This window comes from Pieris brassicae, chromosome 8 (genome assembly GCF_905147105.1).
Source record: "Pieris brassicae chromosome 8, ilPieBrab1.1, whole genome shotgun sequence".
Taxonomy (NCBI): Eukaryota; Metazoa; Arthropoda; class Insecta; order Lepidoptera; family Pieridae; genus Pieris; species Pieris brassicae.
Window position 1 is genome coordinate 15,916,391 of NC_059672.1, and position 18,877 is coordinate 15,935,267.

General features: G+C 31.9%; 1 protein-coding gene across 1 annotated transcript; it reads left to right on the forward strand.

The window, feature by feature from the left end:
* The first annotated feature begins 11,644 nt into the window (after positions 1–11,644).
* On the forward strand, positions 11,645–18,858 carry LOC123713272. Its single transcript, XM_045666870.1, has 6 exons — positions 11,645–11,847; positions 12,566–13,912; positions 14,342–15,142; positions 16,083–16,268; positions 16,891–17,024; positions 18,473–18,858. The coding sequence occupies exons 1-6, from the start codon at positions 11,645–11,647 to the stop codon at positions 18,712–18,714; spliced, it is 2,913 nt and encodes a 970-aa protein (XP_045522826.1). The 3' UTR covers positions 18,715–18,858.
* Positions 18,859–18,877: the final 19 nt, after the last annotated feature.

The following is an 18,877-nucleotide window of genomic DNA, read 5'->3' on the forward strand; positions in this document are numbered from 1 at the left end:
AAAAAAATATAATTTTACTTTTATTAAGAAGAACGTCAATGTTTGTGTGTTAGCTACAATTGCTTTATTATTTCTATATTCCTTTCCAATTACCAAACAAAAATACGTAAATGTTCCAAATATATACTTATAAAAATAGCAATCACATAAAAACTTTATTTTTCATTTTACTAAAAAGCGATTCTTAAACGATCCTTAAAATCTCACAAATTGGTTGAATTCTAGCAACAATTCATTACAATACATAATATTTTACACGCAAACTACTAGAAATTGCAAAAAAAATATATAAAAAAACCCTATAAACAAAAGAAAATGAATATTAAAGAATTGGATTGGATTGTTTTCAATTCTTAACAAGAAATACTTAATAACATGACAACACGCCGCAGTATCATGGCAGTTGGCGTAAATAAGGTAAAGACGGGAAAGGAACAGCAATGTTTGCCCTAGTGGCTTCAGCTTGCGATTCTCATTCCTGATTTCGTAGGTTTGATCCCCGTCTGTACACCAATGGACGTCCTTTCTATGTGCGCATTTAACATTCGCTCAAACGGTGAAGGAAAAAATCGTGAGGAAACCGTACTAGCCTTAAACAGAAAGTCGACGACGTGTATCAGACACAGGAGGCTGATCACCTACTTGCCTATTAGATTAACCAATGATCATGAAACATATTATATAGAAATCTGACACACAGACCTAAAAAGGTTGCAGCAACACTTATTTATTTTTAAGGGGAAAAGAAATTTACATTAAACTCGTAGTTAATTCTGTAATTTAAAGTTATACCTGTTATGTAAATTATTCGCATAACAAACTCTTTCTAAACGTGTCGTTTTAAAATTATACTACACTATATAACTTTCGTTTTTTTTATGAGTTGTGTTTTATCAGGCTGCTAATAAATTAACATACATTTGTGTTAATACCAATGATGCCCTTAGTCATGGTTCTAAGTTTCTACTCATTTTGGTACTGGCCATCCTTATATCTGATATTTTTTAGAAGTTTTTTATTAGCCTTATGTTCGAACCCGAACTACCTTTCAGGAGTTAAACAAAAATACCGCTAGGTTTTAGGGGTTAGTTATTAAAAAACCACAAAGGAAGTAACAAGGTAGTAGACAAAGTTACAATCGTAACACGAATATATAAAATTTGTTATCTTTTCTTGTCATGTTAGAAAGTCAGTTAGGTCGGTAAAGTTTTTCATAAAAACTGAACCACTGATTAAATTTTTAGATAGCACTTGAATGTAACAATTGTATAAGGTATTCAGAAATTATCGAAAACTATTTTCAAATAATTTGTCTAAATATTATCCTTTTAAGTAACAATGTAATATTTTACCCGAATCGAAAAAAAAGACTTCCAACTCTGATTTAGATTTCAGTGTTGTCAAATATAATTAATGATTTAAAATAATTGCACATAATTAAGCATTAATTTTGTTTTAACAACAATATAAGTATAAGTGATGAGTAGAGATTGCGTTCACTAATGAGAATCTGTAACATACTTTCAGAATGACTTGTGCTTTATCAAAAACTCTTGACACCTGAAATTTAGTCTTTCTAAACGCATACCAATATTTGTAATAAAACTTACAAAATTAATAAACATTACGATGCGTACAAATCTTAAAAGAAGTTACTATATTTCCTATAATAAAAGTTCCCGTGTTAAGTGTAACACCGTATAACGCGTGCAGAAAGTTTGTATCATGTCCATAGACCACGTTTTACATTTTTATGCATCGTTAAAAGCGAAGACAATAATCCTTCAATAACAGTACTTGTTAAGTAAGACGCGATCTCTACTGTTACGTCGGAAGTACGAAAGAAAGGAACCAGCCGTTGAGCTCATTAAAATTGCTAAACAGTCATTGTCGAAACAAAAGCGAATGCATTTGAACACTGTTTTCACTTATTGTCCGTCACGTCTCGGTTTTAACTGGTCAAGGATTCAAGTTCATGACTAAGCGCATTATCTCAATTCATCATTGAGCACTGTCACGAAAATTCATATAAAATGATTTAGCATTTCTTGAGACTTATTTTAAGCTATTCGGACTGTAGTGAAAGTAATGTCATAGGTGACATAAAAACAATAGTTTTTTTTGTTTAGATAAATTGGAATTGAGCTTTGACTAAAAAGTAATTGACCAACTTTCGAATTTCAATAAATTCGGCCAGTATTAACTGTGTCACCTTAAAATGAAGAGATTAAATATACATACTTTATTACATCTTAAAGATATTAACATTTTGCATGAACAATCAGGTCTTTTTCTTTCTTAAAATGAAGACCGATAGATCGTAGAAAATAGCACAGCCAAGTAAACACCCAAATAAAACCGACTAGAACAAAGAGAAAGAAAAAATTCTTTCGATCCTTTCTATCAAATTTTGCTTCATCGAATGAAAAGTACAGATAAGTACTTCAGTTAAGACAGTGATATTAGACTTATAATATTATTTATTAGACCTCTTTTTTCGACTAAGCGAGGATAACATCGCATTTAAGTTTCAGCACCTATACCCCAGAACTATTTATCTCCGTTGACTGACTGACTGAAAATTATTAAATGTATATTGACATACAATATACATTTAATAATCTTGTAATATATGCAGATGGTCTTATAAATGTTCCATATAAGGCAATAAGTATAATGATTGATCGTACGCGTAGCAATGTTCAGGTAACTTTCTAGGGGAAATTGCATGAATCTCCTGAGAACTTGCTTCGCTTTGATTGCGAGTAATGGGATTTTAATTCTAGGAAATTTGTGGAAAATTAATAATAGTGGAAAATAAATTAATATAGATCAAAAACCTTCTTATTCTCAAACTTATTTAATTTACTAAATATTGTTCTTCCAACTATTGTGTATTACAAATATGATACACTATTTAATCGGCCTCTTTTAGGGTCCTTTTTTTATTAACGCTTGGAAGCCTATGACATAGTGTATCACATTTGAAATACAGGTTAGTTGGAGGAACAGTATTGTGTCAATGTATTTTTTAATTATAAATGATGATATAATTGGTTTTAACGGATTTTTTAGTGACCGATATGGATTAAGCGTCAAAAATGGTACTGCATTTTGCCACATGGTAACGAACAGTAACGACTCCGAGGTAATTGTATGAACAGCGGTGTGAGATATACAATATATTAGTTCTTACAAACAGTTCTTATAACAGTTAATGAATACTAATTTTGAATTTCAAATACACTAATACGGTTGCCTACATAACTAAGTATCGCATAAAACTGTAATACATGGTATTTGCACGATAAACCATTTTTAAATGTTGTAACAAGTCTACTTGTAATGAGCCACAACGTAACAGTGATTACTTAATGCAACGTAATATTTATATGCAATTGACATGAAAAACATATTCTTAGCATTAGTGCTTCCTGAAATTGACAGGAAAATCTGTAAGGAAGCTGTGATTTACTATAATAGTAAAATTATCTATAGTAGTAGTGACAATTCAGAAGATGTTATCATAATGTAACGAAAAATTTAATTTGTGTTTCTCATCTGAATTAAACGTATATTGCTACTATTTGTACGCAAATAAACCATAGCAGAAATTAAATATAATGTGATATGAGTTAGTCGACAAACAATTTATACAGTACACTTAACTTTTCGGATGCGGGGCTAAAATGATAAAAGCAAATTTATACTTATATCTGTATATGGCACATTTACTATTAAGCCAAAACAACATACTAGTTGTATGTTTGTTTATTTTCGTTTACAGACGTTCGTTAGCAGCTGAAAATATTCTATTAAAACCTCAATGTTTTTCATTAAAGCAACAGTTTGTTAGCAATACAGTTCCGTAGACTAGATCATTCAACGATTGTCACGCCTCGGGTTTCCTGCTTTAAATACTTAAGTACAGTTGTTACCGCACGTTATAATTACCTAACTGATTTTAAAAACTAAGTCTTAGGCTGGGTTAACCCATATGAGCTAGTTAGATCTAAACGCTAGTACTGTATAATATAATATTTCATATGTATCATCATAATTCAATCTCAATTCAACGTGAAATCAACATTTCTATTGCTATTAAATCGTTTAATTCGTAACATATAAAAAATATTTTGTACAAATGTATTATCATTATAAATTAACCACAGTGGCATATACCTGTAACTCAATAAACATATCAAACATATTATTACTTATTGCATATAAAATATCTCTTATCAAATCTAAATAAAATCTAGAGAACCTAAGTGGATATCTATATCTCTTCCCAGTGGAAATTTTCTCAGTATGCGTCGGCAAAGCCAGACTGGTTGCTAATAAACCCGCCCATAGAGCATCGATCTATTACTTCACTTTCACTATATTTATAAACAAATTTAATAAGCGTGATTAATAGTCAAGCTTTTACTTCGAATTGGAGATTAATAAATATATTTTATAATTTCATTTGCATAACTAACCGGTTCTGAGTGTCCACATGGCTATGATGAAAATGTAATTTGTGCGGGCCTGTGTTATTTATTAAATTATTTGCTTCAAATTCCATATTATTAAGATGTCTATGAAAGCTAATTTTATTTACAAGACGTAAATATAATTATATTTTGACGTATATTATGTTATGTAAAAATAAATAATCTCCACAGAAATTAATTTATATTAACTATATAACACGCCGATTTATTTTTCGGCATCGATAGTAATAAAAAAAATATTTTTTTTGTACAGTAACAGTGTTTGATGAATATGTAAACATTCGTGATTTCTATACAGCAGTTATTGATACCTTAAATAATAAATTATTAAATTATAGAAATTATATGCTAACAAATTATATAGAGAAACGTCACGAGAAACGTCGAAAAAATATATATTTGAAATAAAGATATTAAATACCAAAAAATATTCTGCTGCTGCTGCTAATTCTAACCACATATTCCAACCCTAAACAAAACAAAGTAGATTTCAATTCTAAGTAGATCAGGTCACGATTGGTGAATATAAGCTTAGAAAAAGCGAGTAAATGAGATATTATAGTCTGATGTTATCTCTAGGTAATGATAGGTCATCGCGTATTAATGAGCTAAGCCTATGTGCCTATAAACCTAGATCTAGCCTGCGATTCATATAATAACGGGGCTTGATTCTTCTAACGTTGTAACATGTGTTTAGTAATATAATACTTTTTCATATTGAGAAACTTTATTAAATTGTGTAAGATTGGCAAATTTTAAAATTCGTGGAGATTATGTATAAATTAAGTAGGTTGTGAATAAGGAAGGTTGTAAATTATATGTTGAGACTCGCAACCATGAATGTAATCTTGAGATTCTCAATGCTCAGGTGCGTTCGAATCTCGGAAGGAATAAAACTTCTTTATGTAAGTGTTTCCTTGTTGGACGTAGGAAGACATTGTGAAAAAACGGGCTTGTCTCATTAATCAACAAACACCGTAAGAAAAATGTTTTTTTTCTCCTAAAAATATGAAAATAAATCCTAATTTTTTAACGTCGTTAGTGACGATTTATAGTTTCGATTCGATGAAAGCCATTCCTTCATGTATGTTAGATTGTCAGTTAGCTACAAGACCTTTTCAAATCCAGTTACAAGAGTAAATCAAAAGCATTGCGCGTGCTTGGTCTGTCCTCAGTGCGTCCCTCAGTGAAAGCGGGTGAACAACGTCACGAGATGACGAGAAAACTCGTAAATATTAACATCTTGAAATGATTAGCTGTTAATTTTAGAAAATGCTTCTAATCTACTAGACATTCTTAATATTTGATATGATAATGTTTTAAAGTTGTAAGATCTTAATACTGGATGTATTGCAGACATTATTGCAGGTATACATTAAGATAAGCTGTGTTTTTACCGTTATTTAGGCAGAGGATGCTATGGTCAAATCTCGTAGAAGCAAAATGTTTAGATCTAGTAATAATTATATTTTACTAAATATTTACTTGATCAATGTGTTATTAACTTTGTCTACGCTGGTATATAAATAATTCTCTGGCTTTATTTAACCTCAATTTAAATAGAAACTGTATCAAGTAACGAGTACAAACCATAATATCCTGCTACAATTAATCGAACAAGAAAACCAGAATTATCAAGATGCGTGAACGGTAAATGGGGAAATTTTAATGGTAAGATGACAGTGAAACTTCGTAATAAATTCACGGTTCTTACAGTAAGTGGGGTACTAACTGTAGCCTGCAGCAGGGCAGTAAGATACGGTCCAGGCCCCGTTATCTGTAATCTTTTGATTGAATCTAGGCGTCGATTTATCCGATTGTCTTATTGATGCGCGCATGCTCGATCATTGCCACTAGTAATGTAAAATAATCTTCCATAAAATAAATGAGTCATTATCTGAGTCGATACAATTAAAATAATTAAACGGACCAACGATGTATGTGTATTGAGAGTAAATATAAATGTATGTAAAACATCTTAATATATATAAATTACGCGTCACGTTGTTTCTCCGCTGTGGACTCCTAAACTACTTAACCGATTTCAAACAAATTTGCACATCGTGTGCAGTTTCATCTTACTTAAAAGATAGGATAGCTATATAGGATACACAATATATATAATTCTATTAATAGGTGTGTATGTCACTGAACTCCTGTTAAACGGCTAGACGGATTTGAAATTTTTTTAGAATGCGTTTGGGTGGAGTCCTGCATGGTTAAATTCACAAACAGACCGGCAGATGGCGCGCAGGCGGTATTTTTATACTTTGTCTAATATCCTCATCGCTAGGAATATCATGCTGGATAACGTCATGCATGTCTTAAGCCTAGTAGTTGAAAACATTAAATTAAATGAAATGATAATAATAATAAGCACCAGGCAATAAAACAGATTTAATAGATCGGATATATTTTTCAGCTGTTTGTCTTCTTTTTGCCAGGTACTACAGATTCTAAATATCGTACGCTTTATGTCAAGAAAATGATTTGTCTGAACAAATTATAAATCTAATAACAACTCTGTAATTATACTTGTTTCTCGATATGCTAAATGAACGTGAGACATCAATCATTCATTTCACTGCATACTTTCTGTTGACACTTATGATAATTAACATAATTTATAACGAATATGTTTACAATTTTATAATGCAATAAAACCGTTGCAATATTTAATTTGAAACTACTATAAAAAAGTTGGTCTTTCTTATTGTTATTACATAGTTTATACATTGCTTACGTACGTACTACACTATTCATGTGTAAAGTTTCAAGAAGGTTTAATACACTTATTTATTTGTTCCCAATGACCTTGATTTCAAGGCAATGCATTAATGTCGAATAAATCGTACAAGCTTGTTATTAAACAAATCCAAAAATCCAATCCTTCTAGTATATAGTGTTTTATTTTCAAGTTATATAATCCTAAAACATGTTATGCTATGATATGAAATATAATTACAGGATCTATAGTCTTAATTGTTAAGTTGATTTAAAATTATAAAACAATTCCACTGACCAACTAGTTGACTTTTTGGAAATATCGTTTTATTCCATAATAGTAATTCAAATTAGTTAATTGAATGATTCGGTCGATGCGTTTAATCTAATTTTTTATTGTATAAAAATAATAATAAATATTTAAGTAATTTTAAAAACGGTATATAAAATTTTCCGTGTAAGTTAGTGTTACATAAATATTGAGGCTAATTCACATAATTGGTTCGACCTGTTTGATGTACGCTTTTTATTAAGGATCTTTTTCGCAATTCAACAATTTTTATAACGGAACATTCTAGTTCGAGTGAGTTTAACACGAATTTTTTACGCTTAACTAGGTCAGTAATGTCGGTGCCAAATATCATGTACAGAAAGGTGATCGACTTCTACATAAACAAATGTTAACCGGAGGTTTTACAAGTAATGTCAAAAGTTAGCACATTTCTCTATGATGAAACGAAGATAGATAGACATTTTCAACAATATATTATTTTTACGTTTAAACAATGTATTAAAGGTCAATAACGTATAAATAACGAACAAATATGCCTTAAAAATACCTTACTAAGTATTGGCTTAGGCATTTTTTTGTAATAATTCGAGAATCTAATAAATTTCAAGGCCAATTTTTATCCTTACCGAACATTTTTGTTTTACCATGTCATGTACACGTATAGCACTAAACAGTAGTAAATTTTATAGCTTTTTAGACAATAAAGAGAAAACTTACCACATAATACAACTTCTCTCTAACACACGACAATGAACAAACATTTCCACACTATAATGAAAACGCATTTAGCATTCACATATTTTATGTTCAATACGGTTTATGTTAAACTATGCATCGGAACACATTAGTTCTTTTATATTCGTAAAAATAACTGATGGGCTTGGCGTCTAGCAAACTAGATTGTGAGCTTTCTTGTTAGTTAGATTATCAACCTCTTTTTTGTCACCAATGGATGTTTCTTAGTATACAATTAAAGTATTCTCGTCCGGTGAAGAAAAAGATCGCGATAAAACCGGCAATAGGCTATCAAACTAAATACAACACAAGGTGAAATATGGCCTTGCTTTTCAACGCTTAAATCCCAGCATTGGAGTAAGCGTTTTTAGCTTTTATGCCCTCAGTAGTTTATATTATACGCGTCGTATTATACAAATAATAGGCAATTTTAAGCCCCAATTGTACATTTCCCTGGGAGCATGGTTAGGTTACATAAGCACGTCCGTATCCACGCTTAGATGAACCCTGGTTGTACATAAATACATTTTTCGCCGTCGAATAAAAATCAGCAGCCCAAAAAACAATATAAAAATACATTCATAATTAACTGTAAAAAAATTCCAATTCACATTTTCATCGAGTACACGTATTGTTGGCGGAAGTATTTATGTAATGGGAACAATACACTGGCTAATTATTCAATAAAACATCGGTTCTCATCAAGCGAATCTTGCGTAATATTGACTTTGCTAAAACCGGTCATAAATCATGAAATTTATATGTGATAAGGAAACTTATTCATTTTTGATTTTTTTATTTCATCCACTCAGAATGCTCTCTTTTAAGGGTTTATTCTGTAAACGCTAGAAGTACTACCAACTTACGGTATTTACAACGTTTTTTTTTGTTAATTTTACTAATTGGTTCGTTTTACCTAACATCGCAGCAGCACTACCGAAATAGTGATTCTAATAACAAATGAGGCACAAAACATGGAAATCAACAGTTAAATTCGAAAATGGTTCATCCTCGATCGTAATACTATTTTGATTCAACAATCTATTATATAAAAAAAAACTTTCTACATAAAAGTATAAACAAAATAAATCAAATACCAGTTTTAAAAATTAACATTTTAACCGTAGTTTACTACAATGATAATTTGTACTCTCACTTTCACATAATACTATAATTTGAATAATCGTTTTGTTAATTGACAAAACGAACAATGAAATGCGATTAATCGCGGACAATTATTCATTTAACTTTATGTATATTACGTAAGTATCATAATATTATCAAAACTTTTTCGTATTTGTATAACTGTAGACATGAATAATTGACAGTGATTATCAAACAACAGACATATTCTCAATAAATAGAATTAAAAAATCAGATGTGGTTTAGTCAAATTTAATTATATTTTAAGTACAGAATAATCCGTTATCTTGAGAGGACTTTTGGTACACAACAGTATTAATATTGTTATGTTATGAATGTAAAAATAAGAACTTTTTCATCATAAATGTAATTAGAGAAATATTAGATAGACAATTGAAAAATTATAGGCCTTGGTACTAATTAAAACTAAAATAAATAAAATATTGTCGAAGAATAAATAATCTATCAATTTTTTTTATTATATCTATTGTAAGAAATAATAACATCAAGTATATGGCACCCTTCTTGAAAAAAATAAAATAATATTTAAATTATAATACAACGTTTATAATTTCCAATAATCGAAACATTATATTATGAGGATTCAATAGTGCTGTGTAAACTTTTTTGTTTGTTTAATATATACATGAAAAAAAATGCATATCATTTTATATATTTACATTATTAATAAAAATTATTGCTGTTGGCTAAACAAAATATTTGGAGATGCTTATTATTTATGTATTACTTTTTACTACGTCTAAGATTCCTTATTTGTTATATATTAAATAAAAATCGTTCAAGTTACGAATAAATATATCTTAGGTTTTGCTTGTTTACAGTATTTCGGAAATGTGGATGGAACTGTGACAACATGCTAGTACTCTATGGGCCTGACGCCCGTATACAGCCGCAAAGGTAAAAAATATTTTTTTATTAGTTCAACTTTATATAGTATATAACACTTAAAACTTCGACACTGAAATTATGAAATAAGATAACTATATTGATAATAAGAAATACGCATTACAAACTTTTGCGTTTTCGTAAATGTTTTGAGGAAAAAGCTTCATTAAGATTTATTTGTGAATACGAAATATATTCTAATGTGAGATCTAAAATAGATTTGTATAAAAATTAGTGTGAATATTTTCATTTTATACTCAATGTCTAGTTCGAATCAATAGATTGCTTCGGTATGGAATAACGGGCAGGTGAAAGTTGGCAAAAGCCATGTCATAAGACCTTCAAACCATCTTTATAAATCAAAATATTTTTTGGAGAAAGTTTTGCATATCTGACAATGCAATGAATTATACATGCCTTCATATCATATATCATATTTCATACTTTAGTTATCATGTCAGGTTATTCGTTTACTGAAAGATTGAACTGAATCGTCATATCTTATATTATATTTATTATATTATGTTATATTTGGATTTGTTTTAAATAACTCTTTTTACCAAATTTCCTAGAAAAGAAAACTCTTTGTTAATGCAAATGATGCGTTCTTTTTTAACGAATTCGATACTATCCAAAAGAGACATTTTGTCCAATACTATTACTATTGTAATATCTACTTAAATTTTCTTAGCTTTGACTTTTCCAATTAAAAGCATGAATTGTAAAAAGTTTTGCGTTTTTCTTTAAAACGTTATTTACTTAATCACTAAACTCATTACCTTACCCAATATACCAGACAGAGTACCAGACCTCGGACAGAGGCAATTTTTAAGTAACAATAGAATTTCAAATGGCTTCTTAAACGAGTGTTGACCGGTCACCATTTTAAATCGTTCACGTAAGTTTACGGAATGCGTAAATCTCAACATCGTTACATCACGGTCGAGTGAAAATTTTCAAAATAAAGTTTCACTTTTATGTTTTACAGTTAAGCAAGTATCACGGTGATTAAGTGCTTTCTTTGAACTTTATGTCACAAAAACTCTTTTACTTAAATCATACTTTACGGTTAAGGAAAACTAGTTAAAGGCGTAACATGATTTAAAATAAATAATAATGTCTAATTCTATATGCGGGAGAAGAATAAAACATATTTGTTTTAATTTTAAGAATACATTTCTTATAAATAATTATATTTGAAAAAAATATATTTTTATAAAGCCGAATCTTCATAATTTAAAAACACTGAAACACATTTAACAATAGAACTCTTCGTTGCATTTACGCGTTTATGGATTTTAATTTTGATTCATTTTAGATGCAAATTAATTCTTCTAACCACCAGATGGTAACTTGCGATGATACATCAGTCGGCTTCCACCTAGCCGGCCGCGAGGATGACGGGCCACGTGCGCGTGCCTCTTGTGCTTCCTCCCTCTCACATTACAAGCAGAAGATCGACGCGCTCTTTGACGATAACCGCTCAGTAAGCAGTCAACAGTATGGATCTAACTCGGATATAGGCAGGAGAGATAGTAAGGTTAGTCTGTTTTAGTGTTTGTGTTTTGATAAATTCATCAGGCCTATGTATGTCGATTTTTTACATCTATTTCTGATTAAAGAAAATTGGACCGTATTATAAAAATAATGGGTTTAAATATTGGAAACTTAGAATTTCTATGCTTTGTTAGTAGTTAAAAAAAGTGAATACTCCATGTACGGGTGCTTTTTACGGTTTCTATTATGAATACCATACATCAATGTCTAATATTTTAACTGCGTAACTGAGTGAGATCGTTTTCGTTGAGGTTAAGGACTAAAATCAAAAGCGGTTTAAGCGGCGTATCCAAACAAACAATGTGATCAAAACTACTAACCTAGCCTAACCTATCTTCGTAAGAAGAACCCACTTTTTTAAAACTTGAAGAACAATTGATGGATTTAGACAGGTATTTCTTGTTGGACTGGAAATTTCTACACAACGATTACATTAATTAAACATAAAATGTGGGAACATTGCAATGTACATTTGAGTTCCTGTTTGATGGAACTTTTTTGTATACGTAGAGTAGTTGACAACCGACTTCCTACGAGAAAAGTTGAATAATGTTGGTGATCTGATCCCAGTTTTTTAATCCTTCTATATATAAAATAGGGCTAAGTATAATTAACAAACAAATTATTTATTTATTAATTATATCGTTGAATATGATTGGCACTCACTCTGAGCTTTGTATAATAGATAAATAATTTATTTACAGAATAGTATCACGCGGGATAAAACAACATTACTAGAGGATGACAGTGGCTTCTGCGATAGAGAGATTAAAAAAATTAATAATGAAGTTCAGGATCGTATAGCGAAGATGTTTGCGGAAATGTCGGAACAATCACGAAAACCAGACACGATTGGTGAACACCAATTCAATGTACACTATCTTGGATCTACTCCGCTGCAGAGTAAGGTCACAAGTCTCTCTGGACTACAAACACCTCTAAAGGATCTATATTTTGCATATAGAAGAAATTTTCGACACAAAAGTACCCTTACAGGCAGGTTACAAATATCAAAGAGTGGACTCAAAGTTCGATATAAAGGCGAGAAAGGAGACTTAGAACAATTGAATCCGTTCCCAACGATAGCGGTTTGGTCTGCAGTAAAGTTTGTCGTCCAAAATTCAGAAAAAGATTCGACTGATTCAAGTTACGCATTTTTGCCTCTAATTACCGACCCGGATAATATAGACCGTCATGCTTTATTTAAGACGTTAGAGACATCAGAAAAGAAATATATCCTCTCCCACAACGAAAACACCCATTCACCCCTTTTCGCTGTTGTGATGAGGAAGATTGGAGTTGCTAAACAACTTGAGTGTCATGGTTTTGTATGTCAGACGACTGAGGATGCTATCGTTATAGCAGCCACGTTATACAAATCCCTCATGTCACACATGAGTCGTCAAGGTCATACCGATAATAAGAAACTGAAAAATCGAAATGGTGTCAGCTGTATGAGCATTGCGAGCAGTATTACCGTCAATGATATTCCAATTAGACCACCTAGAAAAAAACGTAGCACTTCATCATATAGCGGTGATAGTGATAGAGCTGATGGATTTTCAGCTAGTGAATCGTTTAGAGAAAAATCGAGAAATGATAGTTTTAAAGAATTATCAATATCATCTCCACCCGTACTTCCTCTTGATGCAAAGCGTATAACTGTCGAGGAAGTAAGAGCTAAATTAGATTCAATTAAAGATAAGAGCGTAGCACGTGAGAGAAAGCTAATGGAAACACTACCACAAGTTTCAAATAATTTACCCCAAAATCCGCAGAGCAGTAGTGAATCAACAGTTCGAAGTAAGGTATCAGAAAAAATTGAATTATTTCGTGAATTAGAAAGACGAAAGAGTATAAAACGCCCACCAACACTTCCTCCTCCAGTACCTATTAAATCTCAAACATCAGATAATAAGGAACCTTTGAGAAGAACCCACAGTGGCAGGCAGTTAATGGGTGAAACTGGAGATATTCTTACCAAGGTAGCGATACCGAGATCTGGCAGCTTTCTCAACGCAGGTGGACTGACTCGATATAAATCTATAGGCCATAGGTATGTTTATTTTTATTTCATATCCTTAATCCCATATTTATCGAACCAGACAGGTCTAAATTGAATATGTATAAAAATATAAGAAACTACTAGAATGCAATACTTATAAAACATTATGACTTTAATTATACTTTCTAGAAGGTCTATTGAGATTAGGCAATGTTACATCAACAAAGTTGTTTTTTTATTTGCCATGAGTAGCATTCATTCCATGGGTACACAATTCCAAACAACTGCAGACCTGTATGTCCACTTCAGTAGAATAATAATCGCTACTAAACTATCCGCTACCTGAGCTATAAACTTGCAAAGTCTAATTTAACACATTGCGTGCTAAACGCACCATTACATTCACGACTGTTCTTCATTAATTTTAAATTGTTTAATATCCTCATGATAATCATTAATTGGAATCAATATCTTTTTCAGAAATAACGGCAAGAAGGGCGGGGGTTCACCATTGGGTTTCAATGAATTATTTCACGAATTCAAAGTACAAGAAAACCTACATTCAATGGATGAAATATTGAGCGTCATAATCGACCCAGACGGGATGTCTTTTAATGATTTAAAACCCATTTATAAAGAATTTCTCTTAAAATTAGCGGTAACGCTAACTAAAGATGAAATATTTCAGCATAGCAAAGCAATAATGAAAAAACAGAAGAAGAAAATTCTACGGCGTAATACATTTCAGATAAAGAGAAGAAAATTTTTCAAAGGCTCTAGTGGGCTGCGGATGGTATTTAGGTTTCCGTTTGGAAAAAAGAAAGAAAAGAAAAAAGCACCAGCTGTGGAAGTAAATGATGCTTTAGAAGTAAAAGAGCCAGCTTCTGAAAGTTCAGTTTCTACATCTAGCTATGATTTGAGACAGTTTAAACCTAAAGAGCCTCCGGTGATAACAACAAAACGACAAAATATGAAAAGAAATTCCAGACGATCAGAAAAAGTCCACGTGTCCGAACGAAAAGGAAAATTGTCGAGACCCGGAGAGAGAACCTCCTCTGAAGATTCGGATTTTTTGACGCTGAGCAATCGATTGGGATGCCAAAACCGCAATAGTTCAAGTGGCTACGTTTCGTGTTCTGAATGTGAATCCGAAAGCTGCATGGATAGATGTTATTGTTCCTTAAAGGATTGCAAATCGAAATGTTATTGCTCGGCCATAGAGATCGGAAAAGATTCAGCGAAGGCCAAGTTGTTAGGAAAAAATTGTAAAGAATGTTCGAAGTAAGTAAACAAGTAATTTAGACAAACATCAGCACTTTCTCGCATTATTTCTTCCTTTCTATTTCGGCGATATATAAACCTTATCTTGAAATAACAATTAATTGCGTTTTAAATCTACATTTAATTAAAACATTAGTCAATGTCCCAAAACAAGAAATATTTCCAATTTAAATTATACTATGCAAATTACCTTAAGCTTATCTTTTCGTCGTAAAGCTCTATAATCACGTTTTAATTGAATTCTATATCCTTAAGCTAGTTTCGCTCGAACAAGTGTTTCGTGCATTTCTCTACTTTCATTTACTTCATATATATCATTCGAATTTAATAAGAGTGCATCTTCGCGAAAAGAATTAATTATATTAGCAGGCTCATCCGCTAACGCAAAGGAATGCGTGCCTTATTTATTAGGTATTTATAGTTCGTTATTAGAGTTTCTAAGTGAAGAAATATAATGTTGTTTATCAGAGCGTGGCTCGTCTGTGGCTCGAGACGCCTCATGAGTAACTAAACCAAATTAAAATTACTTAGCTCTATGAATTTATAATCGCGCTAATAGGACTTTCCTCGTACAAATTTTTACTTTTATTGGCTGCTTTCTGTTGTGCCCACTATTAAGTTAATTAGAATTAAAATCAGCGTATACCGTCACTTTCATTGGGCGCTTTTGGAATTAATTTACATTATTTTCCGTATTACTACTTCGATCAAAGAAGTTTCTTTAAATTTGATACATTTTAATCATAATAATTACAAACTTAAATGGTAAAGGTATGAAACCAATCTTAAAGAGGTTCTGTTTAAATTATGGGATTAATTTGATATTAAAGATAAATTTGATTTATTAACTTAGTTAACTTGGGTTAATAGTAATCGAAGTCAATTTCTCATCCAATATTTACAAATAAAATTTGTTGAAATGTATAGCTCTAATTTTCAGGGAGGTATACGAAGCAGATTATAGCTATTGCAGCTGTGATTCCGAAAGCTGTGAAGATAGCAACAAGTGCTATTGCGCAGGTCCGCGTCGCAGCGCACAGAGCTTAGAGTATTTGAAGGGTGGGCGTACGTACACGGACAAACTGCGACGGGCCTTTGATGATCACGATGGGAAGACTAGGAGCCGGTGAGATTTTTTTCATAACATTTAGGTCTTATGTGTTTAACACTCTCTTGTTAGCTGAAATTCAATAGCTACAACGCACGAAGATAGCTTATTAAGATAATAATAGTTATTATTATTGCCTTCTAGAAAGGTATGTCAAGGGGCGACTGTAACACACAACACCAGGTGAGCCTTCTGCCTCTTTACAAAAACCTATTCTCTATCTATTAAATGATATTAATAATAAAAATAATCCTTTGGCGCTACAACCAACAATGTGCATCAGATTGAATCCGTCTCTTCGATCATTTTTATTTTATAGGCCTATGTGTTAAGGGTTTGGAATGTCGCTTTCTTCATGTTCGCATTCACAGTAGGGGCAAGTTCAAATTGCGTACATAGAAAGGGTACATTCTATTGGTACACAGCCGAGATTCGAACGCACGACTTCAGAGATGAGAGTTGCACGCTTAAGGTTCAGGGCTAACTCAGTCTTATTTAATGGCATTAAATTATTACTATGAATCTTATGTGTGTGTATTTAAGTATCCTTCTAATTCGAAAACACTATTTTATATACATTTATTGCGTATACTATAATTTGAAATAGAGGGTGGTCCAAAGATTTTGTTTTAACTTACAGATCCGGCGCGTCGAGTCGTCGCCGTGAAGAACGTCGGCGCGCACGCAGCTCAGACAGCCTCGCGTTGGATTACGAGTTGCTTTTACAGAACAAACCGCGGGACACAAGAGCAAGAAACATGCAGCGCCTTACTGGTATGACTTTTATTATTAAACCGATATATTTCTGTGTTCTCTTGAAGACTTAAGTTCTTATAACCATAAAAAATGTTTATTATGGAATATAAGAAACATGTATTATTCCACGTCATTAAATTTGTATCGGGAGATATTCCTACTCATCGGCAAAGAAGAGGGTGTAGGCCGAGAGGAAAAGCCAGCGTAAAAAAAATTCGATACCTGTTTAAAATATCAAATCATCATACTAAATTATAATGGTAAACATATATAGAACAAACCAGAAAGGAGGGAAATAGGGAGATACGGTCCACTCTTTATTTGTATTAAATTAAAAGACTGAACGGAAACCTCCCAGTCCCTGCCCACAGGCATGACGTGTGAGCCAGCCATAGTTTTACTCAACCATATTTGAAGGAATTAAACGACCCGTCAGACAACGCTACCTTGGTTTCCTTTACTATGTCCATAAGGTGTATTCATTTATTTTGCTCCTATTTATACTTGTTTAGTCATTTCGTTTATATCAAATGATAATTAAAATATGAAATCCGTATCCTATATAAGTTATAGTTATTTCATTTTCTTAATGGAATGAGGAAAGATAAACTTTATTTTTGCTTTATTATTACTAAACTAGATGTCATTTATTTTTAATTATTATTAAGGAAATTATTAAGAACTTTATTAGAATGCGATATGACATACACGAAACATACAAGCTAAACCGAAACAGTTGCAAATTATCATTCATATCATTACACTTAAGCATGATCAGGGAGTGGGAATATATGAGAAATAACAAACGTCAATTTATAAAAAAAATAGTTCTTGTAATACTAAAAAGATTTTCATTCATTTTACACATTTTCTCATATATTCTATGAGAAATAACAAAGTATTAATGTAATCTTATTAACGTCAATTTATAAAAAAAATTAGTTCTTGTAATACTAAAAAGTTTTTCATTCATTTTACACATTTTCTCATATATTCTATGAGAAATAACAAAGTATTAATGTAATCTTATGAACGTCAATTTATAAAAAAATTAGTTCTTGTAATACTAAAAAGTTTTTCATTCATTTTACACATTTTCTCATATATTCTATGAGAAATAACAAAGTATTAATGTAATCTTATGAACGTCAATTTATAAAAAAATTAGTTATTGTAATACTAAAAAGTTTTTCATTCATTTTACACATTTTCATTTTATGTGGCTTATTATTGGCTTTGTGGCTCATCCCTGATGTCGTGGGTTTGGTCTATGTGCGCATTTAACACTCACTCGTACGGTGAAAAGAACCATCGAGAGAAGACGGACGGACGGACCTTAGACCCAAAAAGCCTGATCCTGTACTTGCCTTTAGAAAAAAAACTATCCCGAAACAGATACAGAAATCATAGGCCGAGTCCTTAAAAAGGCCCCTTTTTTACTCTAAAATTATATTTAACAATTCCAGTCCGAAGTACGGGCGCCGGCTCTCATGACGCCTTAAGCGTGAAGAAGTCAGCCGAAATGGCGGCCTTATTTGCGGACGTGAGATTATCGCAACGGACTGACGTACGATCGTTGATGGGAGGGAGGCGACCTCGTCCCGGCGCTTTGCCCCCAAGTGGCGCTCCGCCCCTCGCGACAATGTTCGACCATAGACCCTTGAGCAGGAACGCCAGCCTCGAAGATACATTGGGATACTTTCCTTAAAATGGATACTGTGCGTATTTTTGCGAAATAAATATTGTACAAGTGTGAGTCAACGTACGAGCTTGCATGTCAAGTTCCGACTGCAATGAATTTTTGTCCGCAATTGAAATTTACTCGTACAGTTAAGGTAAATTGACCCAAAAAAACCATGTAAGTCAAGACA

Coding starts and splice junctions, on each gene's coding strand:
- LOC123713272 (XM_045666870.1), top strand. CDS start 11,645: ATGGTAACTTGCGATGATACATCAGTCGGCTTCCACCTAGCCGGCCGC. Junction 16,269..16,890: donor GATGGGAAGACTAGGAGCCG/GTGAGATTTTTT, acceptor TTTAACTTACAG/ATCCGGCGCGTCGAGTCGTC. Junction 17,025..18,472: donor AAACATGCAGCGCCTTACTG/GTATGACTTTTA, acceptor TAACAATTCCAG/TCCGAAGTACGGGCGCCGGC.